This window comes from Anguilla rostrata, chromosome 14, assembly GCF_018555375.3.
Source record: "Anguilla rostrata isolate EN2019 chromosome 14, ASM1855537v3, whole genome shotgun sequence".
Taxonomy (NCBI): Eukaryota; Metazoa; Chordata; class Actinopteri; order Anguilliformes; family Anguillidae; genus Anguilla; species Anguilla rostrata.
This window is the reverse complement of record NC_057946.1, coordinates 14,346,384-14,364,230: the sequence shown is the minus strand read 5'-3', so window position 1 is coordinate 14,364,230 and position 17,847 is coordinate 14,346,384. Positions and strand designations below refer to the sequence as shown.

The 17,847-nt window shown below is 47.4% G+C and overlaps 1 protein-coding gene across 5 annotated transcripts in view; it reads right to left on the bottom strand.

The window, feature by feature from the left end:
- LOC135240005 (calcium/calmodulin-dependent protein kinase type II subunit beta) overlaps window positions 1-17,847 on the bottom strand; it is a 72,698-nt gene that overhangs the window by 47,508 nt on the left and 7,343 nt on the right. For 4 of the 5 annotated variants that reach the window (XM_064309081.1, XM_064309083.1, XM_064309084.1 and 1 more), the window contains exons 3-6: window positions 9,457-9,516; window positions 8,252-8,306; window positions 7,445-7,510; window positions 411-483 (exon numbers count right to left, since the gene is read on the bottom strand). In XM_064309081.1, coding sequence (XP_064165151.1) covers window positions 411-483; window positions 7,445-7,510; window positions 8,252-8,306; window positions 9,457-9,516 — 254 coding nt within the window. Of the gene's footprint in view, window positions 1-410; window positions 484-4,616; window positions 4,690-7,444; window positions 7,511-8,251; window positions 8,307-9,456; window positions 9,517-17,847 lie in introns of all 5 variants that reach the window. The other variant, XM_064309082.1, reaches the window with a different exon arrangement.

Here is a 17,847-nt window from a genome sequence, read left to right as displayed (position 1 = left end):
CACAACAAAATACCATGAGGAACACTATCTTTAATCAGCTGGCATCCTGGTCCACTGAGGGACACCCTCCTCCAGACTAATGCTCCAGTAGCTTATTTGCCATTTGTTACTCAAAATAACATTTGCAGATCATCAAGACATTCAGACAAGCACGCATGCATACACAGACATCCCACACACACAGTTAAATTAATTAATCAACTCAGTACACAATCTACACAATCCACATAGTGCTGTTCAGGGTACAAACCTCTTTATACAGACGTATAGACCAGTCAAACACATATACGCGAAAAAACACTCAAATTAAAACAAACTAACAAACGGATACAAACACCTCACGCACACGCACACACATATACCTACAAACACAAACCTACAGATGAGCACTAAATCCACCTGTCACTCACCTTCAGGTCTCGGTGAACCACACCCATTTGGTGGCAGTGAAGCACCGCCTCCAGGATCTGCTGGATGCAATGACTGCATGCAAACACCGGGGGGGGGGGCGTGTTAGTTTGAGCAGCGCTACAGTCTCATGCACAGGCCAGGGCAGGGGCTTTGGGGGGAATCAGGTCAGATACTCTCTTGCCTATTCACCTCCTAATCCAAACCATTCCCTCACACACACACACACACACACGCTCAGGTCCCCATCTCAGCTACACCCATATTCCCTATCTGTAACAGCCATTTGGCAGGGAAGCATCAGTGCTGGGGAGAACATCTTAGTCTTTGATTACAGAGCGACTTCCAAAGTACGTTGCCTTGTTATAAGTGGGGAATGATACCCTGGGCAGTTTTAAAAAAGGGTTCCTTGACATTCGCATGTCACACTCTGATCACAGGAGACTTCAAAGTAGGAGTGTCAGACTCCGGTCCTGCACCGCCACAGCGTCTGTGCGTTTTTGCGCTTTCCGTTCAACTGGCAGCCAATTCAGACCTTGAAAATAAGTCGTGTGAAACCTTTAGCCAATCAGCAACTAAAATAAATCACTTAAGTGCTGTAACACACCAAAAACCAGCTGACACAGTGGCCGCCACGGACTGGAGTCTGATGTCCCGGGTTCAACAACAAAATGGAGGAAATTGTTAAACAAGTCGAATCTCTTGACCTCACGAATGGAATAAACCAACAGATGGATTCTGAAATAGATAAATAACCTAAAAAAAAGCCCAAAATGATGAAATTCACAGCTGGTAAGAGATGCTTCACGACTAGCTAGAGCAGCCGAGACAAACCAACCTAGCAACGTCACAACCAACTTGTTCCAAGATGGCTGCGCCCTAGGGATCGTAGTTGCAAAAAAGTAAACTTCAGTTTATTTTTCTAGTAAATACAGGTCAATTTAATATTTGAATGGAGGGCTATATCTTATCTAAGGTAAAAAGCAAATGAACCCGAGTCATATTACCGAGTGCACACAGTAGCACATTCTAAAGCCATTTCGTCACAATGGCGTAAGATTTTGTGGCACCAGTGGCCTGTGGCTACAAAAAAATTTCATGTAAACTGGACAAAGACATGAACGCACAACTGAACGCTCACAGCATTTACAGTATATACCTCACCCATTTGAAAAACCATTTGAAGTGCTACCAGCTGCCGCTGAACCGTAGCGACACAGGAGAGGTAGTTGCAGTAGGGTGGGGTTGGCTGGGTTGACGGGCAAGGAGGCTGACATTCTTAGTTGTCTAAACACAACCCTAACACACTGCACCATACTCTGAGGCAAGGACAGTACTGCAGTCAGATGCCCCTCACTTCAACTAAATCTATAAATCCACCGCTGAACTACAGTTCACACAGAGTATGGGGAAAACAGGAAATTAGAGATTAAACAGGGGATGTGGGGTTATGAGTGTGCAACCAGCACATCTCCTTTCACATATATCTATGTGAGAATAGATATATATGGATATTGATATACATGTATATACACATATGTGCGTACACATATATATGCGTATATACACATACATATCCATATGCATGCTGTTTCTGCACAGCGCAGGCATGGTCACATGCAAGCATGCTGCCTGGGGTCTGGGGAGAGGATTTTAGGGGGTGTCTGTTCTGAAAGAGATGGATGTATTACCCCTGTAATGGGTTATACAAGGTCCAGCCGCAGTCCCCAAGGGAGATGGTACAACACCCACCCACTCCCTCACCAGCATCTCAAGTGTGTGTGTGTGTGTGTGCGTGCGTATGTGTGAGTTTGTGTGAGGTGTGAGTGTGCATAACATGTGTGCTTAAAACTGTGTGTAAATTAGTGTGCATAATTGTGTGTGTGCGCTCGCACGCGCGTGCACATATCTGTACGTGCGTGTATATACATGTGAGCGTGCGTTTGGAAGAGGGAGAGACGGCACTGGCTCAGTGTGGTTTCTACAGACAGTCATCGCACAGCCCAACAGCAGGTGTGGCAGGTTTTAATGAGCGTTTATTCTCCCCAGGATAATGAAGCGGCGAGCCGGCTGACGAGCCTCGGCACAGACGCGACAGGTTTTAAACGCGCGTGTGACCCGCGTCGCCGGGGACGGCGCCGATGTGCGCTGGAGATGTCTGAGCGCTCACTGACCACAGCCGCCGTCATCCGCAGCTCCGCTCTGAGCTTCTGCTGCACCAAATGCCTGTCAGCGCAGAGGGGAGGGAGCCAGCAGCGTGAGTAAGGCTGTGTAGGTGTGTGCTGACGCATGTACGTGCGTGTGCGTGTGTGTGTGTGTGTGTGCGAGTGTGTGTGCGTGTGTGTATGTGTACGTGTGTGTATGTGCATGTGTGTATCGGTGTGTGTGTGTACGTGTGTGCGCGTTTGTGTCTGTGTGTCAGTATCAGCGGATTGTGGATACAGGCTGAGAGCATGGACTCTTGATGAGGGCCCTATGAGTGGCTGTCTCCACTAAAATATATGCAGACTGTCTAAGCACCACAGAGTGGGCAAAAGTGACCAGCTTTGTCTGTGGCATACTGCAGCATATTGTTAAACATATACTTTCCATCAGCCTCCCATAATTAACCTGCATAACTTTAAAATCCTTTAAAATCCACTGGTAAAAAGAAAAGATGATGTACGCAGTGCCCACCAAATTCAAACCCTATAAAGATGGCTTTATAAAATAAACAACACTGAGGTGTGTTCTATCGTGTTTTATGAGGTTGGTGAATGTAAAATGGGGAGATCTTTGAAGATTCACCCATGCAGAATCTTGTGAACTGCCCTTTTCAATTCAAACCACAATGTTTTGATTGAGTTCAAGCACAGAGAATTGAGAGATTCCCTGGAAAAGCGTTGTTCAGTTAACCATTTTCTGGGTGATTGTGAGCTATGCTTATGATTATTGTCTCGCTGAAAGGCAAGTTTGTGCCCATGTGTGAGCTTCCTGGCGGGGGAATACCAGCTTTCTTTGTTCTTCTCTTATTTATTTTGTCAATTTATTTACTTTTATATAAATTTTGTGCCCAACGTGGGCCTGAACATGTTCAATTCCCACCCTAATTTGGAATGACCAGTGACCTGCAACCGCGTGGTGCCTTAACCAAATGAGCCACCCAGCAGCCTTTTCTCCTCTTGTGTGATTGGCCGCGTTTACTTCGACAGGCTTGTGACTGACAGTGAGGAGTGGGGGCACTTTGATTCTATTTTATTTTGTCCCAGACAGCAGCAGCACAGAGCAGTGCATCACCGCACCCCTCCTTGGCAGCCAAATAATTTACCGTACAGAACACGGGAGAAACCGCCGCCCACTCTCCCTGCGGCAGGCTCCGGCTCAGCCAGGGGGGCGGGGGCGGGGGAGGCGGGGGGCATCCTGATTTGTTTAGAAGGTATGCAATTATGTGCTGGGGAGAGAGTGCAGACCGTGAGCTATCTGGCTCTCGGTGGCCGATTCTCCACAGGACTGGAATATCAGAGGAGTGGGCAGAGTGAGAGGGGGGAGGAAGAGGTTTTGGGACTGCCTGTTCTTCTTGAGTTGTGCGTATTCTTTTTCCAAAAAAGGAGAGTGGACAGTCCACCCTCCTTATGTATTTTTTACTCTATTCAGGCGGGGAATCAGAGAGTGTTACAGATAGAGGTGTGGTCACAGAACAGAAAGGGCCATGCCCTCGGCCGCGAATCCAGACATTTTTCACAAGCAGTATGCAGGTATCTACCCAGCTAACACAAATGTTCTCACAATGTTACTGGAATGTTTTCTTTAATGTAATAACATAGCCACTACGGCACACTGCGATCACGTTCTGTGTGAGCTGGGCAGGCATATGTGTGTATCTATGCTCAGAAAATCCAAACAACGCCCATTTAGAGCAAAGAGCCCATTAAAAATGAAAATGCTAGAGGCTTTTATGGTGGATCTGAAAGACAGTGTGAGGAGACGCACAGCTATACAGCACATGGGCTACACCTTGGGGAGACAAGGGTGGGCGTGGATGGGGGTTACCTAGGAGACAGGGGACAGTGCCAAAAGAGAAGGGAGGAGGGAGGGAGGAGGGGATGGAGGGAGCAGTCGGAGCAGCAGGAGTGCCGGAGCAGGCAGACAGACGGCCGGACACACACACACACACACACACACACAGCCGTTAGGGTCAGGCAGCACACGACTACCCTAGACATACTGACCTTCAGGTCCCTGTGAACTATGTCATGTAGGTGAATGTGATTGACACTGTCTAGAATCTGATGGATACAGTGACTGCAGAGACAAAATGGAGAGAGGGGAGGGGGGAAGGGGGGGTGGCGGAGGCGGGGGAGAAAGAGAAAGTGGAAGAACAGATGAGGGAGGAAAGGAGCAGAGAGAGAATGCAGGAGATGGAGGTGTAATTAGGGGTTGTGGTTGTTGTTGTTGTGGCGAGGTGGAGGAGAAATGACAGTTCACAGAGTTGGGTGGTACAGGAGGGCGGGGGTGGGCGACAGGGCCGGTATTTTGGAAGGAGCAGTTAGGGCGTGATGGATCGATGGAGGTGTGGAGGGGAGTGGAAGCAGAGAGGAACGAGGAGACAAAAACCTTTTAAACACGGTGACACAAGACCACCCACAACAGAAACAAGAGAACCAGGCATGCTCACGACAACACATGGTAAAAAAGTAAGAAGAAGATCCAAGAGAAAAAGCAGCATAGAGAGCAGAGATGAGAGAGAAAGAGTGATAGGTAGAAGAGGCCAAAAAAGAAGAATTTGTGATGAGGATTAAATTGTAAAAAGTTTGAACATTTTTTGAACAACAATGTGCTGGAACTCGGGGGTTGGGGCAGAGTTGTACAGAAGACTGGGACAGGGGGTGGGGCATATATGCAAATCTGCATGTGTGTGTGCGTGTAAATATGCAGGGAGCGAATGGACCTCCCCCCCCCCATTCTTGTGCGTACAGAGAGAGAGAGAGAGAGAGAGAGGGGGATAGAGGGAGAGACAGAGACAGAGACAGAGAGAGAGAGAATACACTGAAAGCTGTACACTGAAAGGGTTAATTGGAGCTGTAATGTGAGTAAGAGCTGAACCAGGGAGACAGCCTGCAGGATCCACCCACACGCTGTCTACTGCGTGGGCAGGGAGAGAGAAAGACACACACACACACTTCCACACGCACACACAGATACACACACACACACACACGCACTTGCACATGAACACACACACTTCCACACGCACACACAGATACACACACACTTGCACATGAACACACACACACGCACTTGCACATGCACATACAGATACACACACACACACACACGTGAACACGTACACATACACACACGTGCGTGCACACGCACACATACATGCATGTTTGCACCCACACACTAGCGCACACACACACACCCACAGACAACTACACACTTGCACACAACTGAACACTCATACACAGATCTGTGGCTGAAAGCTTGCTGCCACCGGGAGAATAAGGTACACACATCATTTTGTGTTACCGCCAGCCAGACATTGTCCAAGGAAGTGTTTCTGTGGCGTACGTGTTATTTTTATATTCTGCCATCTCTGCCACGTTCCTGCCTGCCCGTTCTTGCGGGTCAGTGGTTCTCAGCTTCTCTGCTCTGGATGGGTCTGCGGGCCCCTCCATCTGTAGGACCGGATGGCTGTGGGTTCGACTCCGAGCAGGGACCCTTTCACAACCGCCCTCGATTTTTTTGTGTTCTTGGTAAATTCTGCTTCCTCCCCGGGACGTTCGGCGCCGCGGCGCGCTCTCTGGTGACCGAGGGGCCGAGAATCGAGCGAGGGGCGGGGGAGCCGGGTGGCGGCCCGCCGCTAATTACCGCCCGCTAATTAGAGCCCTACTTTCCGCTGGTCTCTGCGGGAGAGCGGGGGCGTGGCGCAGGACGGGCTGGCCTGATTGGCCCTAAACGAAACCGCCTGGTCAGCAGTGGACCCGCAGCGGGCACAGCCCCACACATCTACTGGACTCCTAACTAGAAGGCTGTGGGTTTGGATCCCGGGTGCTGCAGTTCAGCTGTGAAATGCAGCGCCTAATGACTCAACCAGTTGGTATCCTTGGACACACACACACACACATATAAATGGACACACACAGACACACACACACACATAAATAGACACACACACACACACACACACGCATATACTGTACATAGACACACACACACACACCCTGAGCAGAGTGGCAGTGCTGATAAACACCCGGGGAAATGGTGAATTCCCCCCCACCCCCCCAACCCCCCCACCCCCCCTTCACCCCACACTTCAGAGCCAGCACACGCCAGGAGAGGCGTCGCCATAAGAAACAGGCCAGCGGCCGAGCAGAGACATGTGAGCAACGCGGGAGACCGCAAAGCGCTGTGACCTCCTGCAGGGGGCGGCACAGTAACCCCCGAGTTGTGTGTGCATGCCAGTTTGCACGTGTGTGCTGTTGTGTCTGTGTGTATGCCTGTGTGTATGCGGTCAGTGTGTGAGGGAGAGATAATCACAAAAAGAGGAAGAGTAAGAGAGAGAGAGAGAGACAGAGAGAGGAAAAGAAGGGAAAGGGAAGAGGGAAAGCATGCAGCGAGCAGCTGGGGCAGCAGACAGACAGACGGACAGACGGCAGCTCTCCCGTACTGAAACGTGAGGACGCCTGCAGTGCAGAGCCACAGAAAGGCCTGTGGGACCGCCGCAGCACTCTGACTGACAGCTGTACAGGACCCTGCCCATTGGTGCATATACACCCCTGACCACACCCCTCCCGTCTGCCCCATTCACGCCAATACAACTACGTAAAAAAGAACAGAAAATGTAATAAATAATACATTATATAAGTACATGAGAATGCAAGGACTTCAGGAGAGGGGGCTAGGCAGAGGAAAGAAAAGAGAGATAGAAGGACAGAATGGGAGCGCAGATAAGGGAATAATAAGAAAGGAAAATGGATGACAGAGACGAGAAACAGCAGGGTGTGGAGGAGAGAGAGGGTGATGGACTTTCGGTGGGCGGGGGGTTTGTGCCTACCTGGCATCGGCTTCACTGTAATACTCTCTGGCTACAATGTCCTCAAACAGCTCCCCTCCTGTCACCCTGCAACACAGGAATAATGTACAGCTGCTGTTCACATATTCATCACCAGGGATTTACCACGGCAGAGCTCGGAGCTGTGCGTTAATGTGCGCAGTATGTGAAATGCGTTACGTGTGCATGAGTGTGTGTACATTCGTGCATCTGTTTGGCCGTGCTCTTGTGTGCGTGTGTGCCTGTGCATGCGTGCGTTTGCATGTGTGTATGATGAGCGTGCGTGTGCACGTGTGTGTGTGTGTGTGTGTGTGCACATGCATGTGTATGTGTATATGTGTGTGCATGTGCACGTGAATGTGTGTGCGTGTGCATGTGAATATGTATGTATGTGTATGTGTGTGTGCCTGTGCACGTGAATGTGTGTGCGTGTGCATGTGAATATGTATGAATGTGTATGTGTGTGTGCTTGTTGTGAGAGAGAGCGGGGGAATCCTCCAGAACAGAGAGATCTTCCCCGGGCCTTTGGGGGGAAACCCCTGCTGCAGGATTCTCTATTGCTGGGCAACCTGGATCTGTTTCCATGGAAACTGGCTCCTGCTCAGCGGGGGGGGGGGGGGGGGCACGAGAAGAGGAGGGTGGACGTGAGCGGAATGCGAGGGGCAGGAGCGCGGGGACATTACATCACAGAGGGAGAGAGAGATGGAGAGAAACAAAGATAACAACCACTGGGGGAAGGAAAAGGAGGGAGGATGGAGGAGAGGGGGGAGCAATGCGGAGGAGTTCAATTTCCACTGTGCTGGCACTCACAAGTCAAAGAGGAGGTAGTGAAACCCCTCTTCTGATATACTGTCATGGAGACGAACTGGAAGAGAAAGAGGAAGGAGAATCAAACTCATCTTCATTAACCCCCAGCAGGGCATCTGGGGCACACAGAGAATCACACGCCTCTTACAATACACCGCTTAACACGAAGCTACAACAACGTACAGATTAGAATGCACACAAATGAGAAAACCAAACAATAAAAAGTCTGACTGATACACAGCATCGAAAACAGATAAAAACCTAAACGTTTCAAACAGTTCTTATTGACAGAATTTACACGAGCAAACAGAATATGGGGCTGGCCGACACACCATTCCAAACAGCGGCGATGGAGGGTCAGGCGGGAGAGGCAAATCCCTGTAGCCCCGCAGGCAGCTTGTGAACATCAAGGCAATTTCTGTGGGTCGCAGGGGTATGACTGCTGCTGGATCGCTAGTCGATCACTTGGGCTCAGTTTATTAATTTGGGCGTTCTGAAACACATAACTCTGCTAGCGCCCCCATGGGGAGAGGAGGGTCTCGGTCAGCCAGTGACAGCGTGTCGTAGCCCGTCAGTGATTGGCCTGCTAAGAAGCAGCGGCTGACTTGTCTGTGCTCTCCTGAATCCATAGTGAATGTTGCAACAATGAATGCTGATATACGTATGATTGGGGAAAGGGGGCAAAAAGATGTATTTTTGATAACAGCTGCTTATGTTTGTTTTAAAGTTCCATTAATTTGCACAATTTAGCCTAGACAACTCAAAGAATTGCACTCTTATGGCCACTGACTGCTGGATCTTAAGGTTTCTGGTGATTTACCAAAATGAAACTTTCTCCCTGGAGAACTGAGTACGCCTTAGATACAGGCCAGAATGCTGTCCTTCTCTGAGATGAGAGACGATGATGTCACCGACCGATTTTGACACAAACACACGGTGCTTCTGAGAGGACGCCATTTACATGCAGTTTATAAGTCAGGTGACAGGTGAGAAGTTTGTTCACAGACATGCAGTCCGCAGCAGGACCAAAGGGTGTGCAGTCAATGGGGCTTCACAACCTGACACCACAGCTGCTTTCATAAACCCTATTAATTACCCTCAATAACAATCAAGGATGAAGGGATTCCTAACAGCTTAAGACCACACTTCATTGCCCTGGTTTCACCCTACACACACACACACACACACACACACACAAAGAGACTTACCAATATTGGGGTGCTTAAGCAAACGACAGATACGAGCTTCACGTTCCAACTTCTGATGATCTGAGGACAGAGAGTAAGAGAGAGTATGTCAGAGAAAAAAAATTCTCAAAGAGAGAGACAGAGATAGAGACACGAGATATGTGACTTTAAAAATAATACATACTGTATATAAATAGAAGAACTCTTTAATATTTGTCTCTAAATTATAATAATCAATCAACATTTTCATTTGCACTTATGGACCATTTTTCACACTGGTCTCCTGTGTTTTTAACATCCACAGTACAACAAGGCCAGGTCAAAACCTAGTATATGGCTGGACCTAACACACGTGACCCGGCCGACCAATGGTGTAACTTCATAACTCGGCCGACCAATGGTTCATCACTCAGTCAGATCACTCAGTCAGTCACAAGTCGTCACAACGATGTCCTCAGGCACATACGGAACACAAACACAGTCTGCACACACTCCCAGTACGCAGACACAGAGACAGAAACAAGCGCGCACAGGCTGCACACACATCACTCACTGCTCACTACCTTTATGGGCCAAATCAGCTTCATTAACTCACATTACAGGGCTGGTGGGGGAAGAGAAGCAGCACACGGACACAGCAGAGACATTTATTCTGGAGTGAGAGGCTGGGCTGAGATGGACAGGAAATAACCAGAATGATTCCACTCAACTGAAGCAAGAGGACACATCTTGTAGGAAGGAATTAGAATCTTTGTTCAAATTCACCGTGCACCTTCATTCCAGCTAAGTAAAATCCTCACATAATCATGCTTGGGTCTGGTGGCACACACACACACACACACAGACCTTGCAACTACAATAAAACTGCAACATTCCTGGGTACCATTTTGAAGAGGAAATCAAGCAGAGTATTTGTTTTATCCCAGTACTACAACACCTGATTCAACTAGCTAACTAATCGTGGTATTCAATCAATACCTTTAAAAGTAGAATGAGGTGTCTTAGTGCTGGGCAAAAACAATACCATGCACACACACCGGCTTTTTTTCAGATAAGATTGGACACGCCTGGTCTAACGGCAGTCGATGTTGGTGTTGGGTACATATCACCACACAGTCTCAGTTCTTGGTGTGTATCATTCATAATTACCTGAGCAACGGCAACACAAACATCAATCATCAAATCATTCTGTTTATTTGATTAGCGCTGGTGGAAAAAGGCCTTTATCCCGAGTCTACAACTCTGACGTTCAAGGAACCGCAGAGGAAAGGGGAGAAGGCAGCTCTTACAACAATTTGTATACAAAGTCGACAAAATCGGCAAACGAATTGAATGAGGATACAAAGAAAACGCAGGAAGTACAACCAAAGGGCCTATAAATCGGTTAACAGTAAGAGAGTAAAAGATCATTCAACTGATCCTGCTACAAGGCTGAACTGCTACACATGCTATTATGAAGATGGAGAGAAGATGTGCAGTTATTAGAATGACTGCAAAGCTGGCGGGAGGCATAACCCCCCTGACTCACTGGGTGATATAAGGTAAGGAGCGCCACCAGTGACATCATGAAGGTGTAGCGCTTCACCTGATTTTTAACTGTTTATAACTGCTGGGTCCCTTCTGCAGTGTAGTTTCAAAAATCAAAAGATCAAAAAAATTTTACTATTTTGAATTTACAAGTCCCTGTGTCACAACAGTGTCTTGTATTACATCCAATAATACATACATACATACATAAGTTTTAACATGTTTTCAAGTCACTTCAAGATTCTGACTGATAGATACAGCCAAACAACATAACAAAGAGTTGATAATCAATTTCTGACAAACTTATTAGATACTAACTCTCAAAATTCTGAATTCTCAGTATAACAGAGCGCTGAAGACACTGTAAGGTTGTTGATCAAGATACCTGAGAATTTACGTTTACTGTCACTGAACAATGATTAATGAATGAGTTAAATATGGGGTAGGAAATAGCTGCCCTTGTGATATAAACCACATCCCCTAATTGTAAATACTATTTTTCAAGCTAATCCCGTTAACAGAACTGCCAACAGAATTTTTACAACTAGTCACTACTGACATACAAACATCACCATTTCAGTTCAGGAACAATTCCAACTGGACATTTTAACTCAATCTGTGCGCATTAAGTCGACAAGAAAAAGACAACAAAAAAAAAACAAAAAAAAAAACACAAAAAAAAAAATGCCAGATGGCTTTTCAATTCCACAAATCAGTGCGCTCAGCGGATTGGCGACACCAGTCCTAGTATTTTTGTACTGCCAGAATTTATATTGTTATGGGTTTAATCAGCGTATTCTGATATGAAATCATATTTTGGTGCATATTACTGCGTCCCTTTCATGTTTACACCTTTGTGTGCAGAGGGCATTAGCCAGCCACCTCACAGAGATTGCAGTGAAATGAGCCCCATTGTACTTAAATGAGAGCAGATTCAGAACACAGGGAGCAATATTAAAAAGCACCTTAGACACACAAGTCTCAGAAAAAAGGTTGAAGGGTCAAAGGTCAAATGGAAAATGTAAGGAGCAGCACAATGGCAACCTCTTTTAACTCCAGACACCATGGCCACCACCTGCCAAACTGAAATCGAGCTTCTGCATCTGATGAATCATACATCTCCCTCTGATTCCCCCCCAAATTGCCATGGCAACTGGAACCCGTCTTACAATGAGGTCATTCCAGGAGGGAGGAATGGGTCAACAGTGACGACTCACTTCCTGGATGGGTTAAAAAAGGAAGCTGATTCATCCATAATTCACAGACCGGTGAAAGCTATTTTTTGTCAGCTGAGAACAGCCGTCGTCTTGGCCGCTCACACCTGACAGCCGGCCACGGATACAGGGAAGAAGGCGATGACAAGCTCGCCGCTGTCACGAGGGCCAAATTAGGGGCTACATCACTCTGGTCAGCACCCATACACAGGGAAATGTTCAGTGTTAAATCAACTTTTACAGTGCATAAGGTCCCTATTGGACACATGTACTCTGTAAAAGCTGATTTAACACTGGACAGTTTACTGTACACCATTCAAGCCAGAAACATGACATATATATAAAAAAAATGAATCTTCCTCCTCATTTATTTTGCAGGTTTTGCAGCAGGCATCTCTACGACAGCACGGATCCAGCTGTGACGCCACCCATCTCTAGCTTTAGTGGTGGTTCTTACCACGTTACCTGCACCTTTTGTGAGTGGTTTAGGATGAAAACATCTGCCAATTCCTAACTGGTAAATTGTACTTGATAGATGAAGGGGGGGGGGGCTGGGCAGGGGATCTGAACAGGGACCAGTGACACAGCCAACCCTCTTCTGTTTCCCTCAGTAAGGGATGAGGGCTGAGGGGGGAGGGGGACAGTCACCAGCACCCAAGTGTGCACAGCTGGGACAGGTCTCAGGTCTCAGGCCTTAGTCAAGTCCATATTTATAAAGCATCTCAGTATAGGACGGCTGATCCCCACGTCCTAACCTTATCTGTTACGAGTTTAAAGGCCAAACTGATCCCAGATCAGAGCTCCTACTCAGCGGTGCTTTGTGAATACGGGCCTCTGACCTAGATATGCTTTAACCCCAAACTGCCCAAGTCCTTGTTTTTCGTTGTTGTTGATTGCTGTTTTTGTTGCTGTGAGATGCAAGCACAAGCGACAGTGAGCCCAGGAACAACAAGCAATCAGGAGAAATGCCTAGCTATACTCTGTCAAGTAAATCACACATTCAAAAACCAATGGAGGTCATCTGGTGACATTTCACTGTACAGAGCAGCATTTTGAAACCCAGTGTTCTGGTTACCCAGTTAGTGTGTGTGTGTGTGTGTGTGTGTGCGTGCTTGCATGTCTGTGGACCTCAAGCAACATGGCTAAAGCCAACAACAAGCCATAGGCATAGGAACATACAGTATACACATTACATTACATTACATTACATTACATTACAGGCATTTAGCAGACGCTCTTATCCAGAGCGACGTACAACAAAGTGTATAACCATAACCAGGAACAAGTATGACGAAACCCCTAGAGAGAAGTACCGGTCCAAGTGCAGGGAACAACCGCATAGTTCAACTTGGACCCTGAAGGTTAAACTGATTAACACTAACAACGAGAACGGCAACAACGCAGTCAATGGAAAAAATACAAGCAGTAGTTAAGACAGTTAATGCACCTAAGTCACCTACGAAACAGCTGCCTAGTTACAACCCTAAGCTTAACGTCATTTACAGGGGGGTAGGAAGGGATGGGGAGAGGTGCAGCCTGAAGAGGTGAGTCTTCAGTCGTCGTTTGAAATGGGTCAGTGTCTCAGCTGTTCTGACCTCCACAGGGAGGTCATTCCACCATCGTGGGGCCAGAACAGACAGGAGACGTGTGCAGGTGCGAAGAGGGGGAGGTGCTAGGCGTCCTGAGGTAACCACCAGCAATACACCAGCAATAGCTATTAGGCAAAAGACAATATGTTCTGACTGTTCCCAGAACAGGCTTCTTCCCTCACTCTAGAACATGATGTGATGGTGAAGGTCCTGCCAAAAATGATTACTATTTAAATTACTTTTCATCATTATTTACAGCAGTAGGCACGACTGACTCCTTACACAGTCCGGTGACTCTGGGCAATCGTGCAGGGCCCCCATCAAAGACCACAATATGCAAGCATTGGGTAAATCCAGGTCAGCCATCCTCCACAGCAATGCAGGTGCTACTAAGAATGTACACTGACCAAGCATTGCCTTGTTTTATAATTGGCTGCTGGGAGGGTCCACTCTTATAGCCCACCTACCGTGGTATCACCCCTTTCAATACAGACAGTCTCTCATTGGTTATCCTCCCTGTCACTCACCATACCCCTGGCCATCCCTTCACATTTGCTCCAGTTCATTCTCCCTACTAACATTAACCATTTATCTTCCCATACACAACTCAGGCACTGACTATAGCCCAATATAAGAGACTCCATTTGACAGGTTGGTCAGAGCCAGCTGAGAAAGAGGAGACAGGTGTGGCTGGGCTGTCCGCAGAGCTCCCACAGGCCCTGTGCTTCCCAACTCCCCATTTCAGGACCAGGTCTTTTTAACCTGTATATAGCCCAAATAATATCTGTGAAAATGTAGCTACAGCTTAATGTCATTTATACACAGATGATACTGTTATCCAGACTAGCACCCCCAATATTGATTTGGGTTTTTAACGAAATTACAACTGGTGTTTAATGACATTCAAGAAAAATGATATTATATAGCCTAACTAAAACAATGCAAAAAAAAAACAGCAGTTGGTACACTTGAAAATGAAAACCCTTGAAGGCCAAATTATTGAACAAGTAACAGTTACAAATACTTATGAATTTGACTGAATTGTTTTTAGGCTATTTGTTTACATACCTTAAGATTAAAACAGCAGTTTACCTTTGCCAAGGCAATTTTACAGTGGACTCCCATCATATTTCAATTCCCATTAAGTCCCAAGTTTTCATTACTAGGCCCTTCTTTCACAATTTTTACTTCTTACCAGAAAATAGACAAGGACTGAGGAAGGGAAACAAGCTTTTAATCACTATGTACACTGGCTATGGAACAACTTTACAGAAAACTCAAACGAGATGAACTGGTTTTACTCAAACCTGCCAAATGGTAATTACTGTATGTTTGTATTTACTATATTTTTTGCCTTGTTTTGTAAACCGCTTTCATGTACTGTGTAACTGCACTGCTGCTCATCCCGCCAGGCCCCTCTTTAAAGGAGCTCTGAATCTCAGGGAGACTAACCTGGTTAAATGAAGGATAAGTGGAAATGAGAGCTCAGAGCGCAGTGTGAGGGCCCCGTCGCTGGGGCTGATTCCCTCTGTGTCCCTGAGGCCAGATGAGCGTGCTGAGCTGCAGGCACACAGGCAGAGGGAGCTCACAGAGCCTGCGCTGCTACAGAGGGAGCTCACAGAGCCTGCGCTGCTACAGAGAGAGCTCACAGACACACTGCCTGCGCTGCTACAGAGAGAGCTCACAGACACACTGCCTGCGCTGCTACAGAGAGAGCTCACAGACACACTGCCTGCGCTGCTACAGAGAGAGCTCACAGACACACTGCCTGCGCTGCTACAGAGAGAGCTCACAGACACACTGCCTGCGCTGCTACAGAGAGAGCTCACAGACACACTGCCTGCGCTGCTACAGAGAGAGCTCATAGACACACTGCCTGCGCTGCTACAGAGAGAGCTCACAGACACACTGCCTGCGCTGCTACAGAGAGAGCTCATAGACACACTGCCTGCGCAGCTACAGAGAGAGCTCACAGACACACTGCCTGCACTGCTACAGAGAGAGCTCACAGACACACTGCCTGCGCTGCTACAGAGAGAGCTCACAGACACACTGCCTGCGCTGCTACAGAGAGAGCTCACAGACACACTGCCTGCGCTGCTACAGAGAGAGCTCACAGACACACTGCCTGGGCTGCTACAGAGAGAGCTCACAGACACACTGCCTGCGCTGCTACAGAGAGAGCTCACAGACACACTGCCTGCGCTGCTACAGAGAGAGCTCACAGACACACTGCCTGGGCTGCTACAGAGAGAGCTCACAGACACACTGCCTGGGCTGCTACAGAGAGAGCTCACAGACACACTGCCTGCGCTGCTACAGAGAGAGCTCACAGAGCCTGCACTGCTACAGAGAGAGCTCACAGACACACTGCCTGCGCTGCTACAGAGAGAGCTCACAGACACACTGCCTGCGCTGCTACAGAGAGAGCTCACAGACACACTGCCTGCGCTGCTACAGAGAGAGCTCACAGACACACTGCCTGCGCTGCTACAGAGAGAGCTCACAGACACACTGCCTGGCGCTGCTACAGAGAGAGCTCACAGACACACTGCCTGCGCTGCTACAGAGAGAGCTCACAGACACACTGCCTGCGCTGCTACAGAGAGAGCTCACAGACACACTGCCTGCGCTGCTACAGAGAGAGCTCACAGACACACTGCCTGGGCTGCTACAGAGAGAGCTCACAGAGCCTGCACTGCTACAGAGAGAGCTCACAGACACACTGCCTGCGCTGCTACAGAGAGAGCTCACAGAGCCTGCACTGCTACAGAGAGAGCTCACAGAGCCTGCACTGCTACAGAGAGAGCTCACAGACACACTGCCTGGGCTGCTACAGAGAGAGCTCACAGACCAGGAGCGTCCTGCCCCACTACCCATCTCGATCTCTCTCTCTGCTCTCACTCTCTCTGCTCTCTCTCACGGCTCTCTCTCTCACTCTCACTGCTCTCTCTCTCTGCTCTCTCTAGCTCTGCATCTCTCTCTCTGCTCTCTCTCACTCAATCTGCTCTCTCTCTCTCTTTCTGCTCTCTCTCTCTCACTCTCTCTCTCTCACTCTGCTCTCTCTCTCGCTCTGCATCTCTCTCTAACTGTCTCTCTCTCTCAATGTCTCTCTTGTGGCTCTCTCTCTCTCTTTACCTCAGTCTCTTTTTTATCCCCTAACACCCCCCCCCCCACCACCCGTTTCCTACATTTGTCTTTCAGTTCCTCTAAATTTACCAATTTCCTCTAACACACACACACACAGACCATGTAGGCGAATAATAGTATGACATACTGTATATCTTATAATACATTCAGTAATATATAGTTAAAAATACAGCAAATGGTAATAATGTGTAATTTTGTTCTTCAAAAAAAGCATTTTCTTGTCAGATATTATTAACATACTCTTAATCGCTGAAGAATCATAAAAACAGGCAAACATTCAGGAAGAAATATATTACATTATTTACATGCATAGCATTGCTGCATATTATAGAATAAAAAGACATGACCTATACCTTGCATACATGATCCCATATGTGCATACCCCGTGAATGTGCACCCATGAAATTACATTTTTTCCCAACTTTAAGATTCTTAAGCCCAGTGGTTGTGAAGAAAAATTTTAACAGCATTCCTCTTCACATTTTCCTTGTTTGTGTTTCATTCCTAGTACCATTATTTAATGTATTTAAATTGAAATAAAGATAACTGTTGCCTGCCAAAACAACACTGACAACATCACTGGCAGAAACCCAGTAATAACACTTTTAGATGCGATTTTCAGAGAACAGCTGTGCTGTTAATGCAACCTTTACTCTGTCAGGAAGATTTTAACATCCACGAAAGTCAAACAGTTCACTCATATGAAATATAATTATGTTCTTTTTAATCACCTGCCCTTCTCACAGCCAGAAATTTTGCAGTCCCACAGACACTGATTAGCATTAGCCTTTGATGGCCTTATGATAATGTGAACATGCTAATCTGCGGAAGCTGCTAATCTGGTTTAAACCAGTTTGGAGTGATGCCGCTGCACTTAATGGATTCGGCTGAAGCAAAATGTCCATGTGCCAGCCAGGACAGGACTTCAAAAG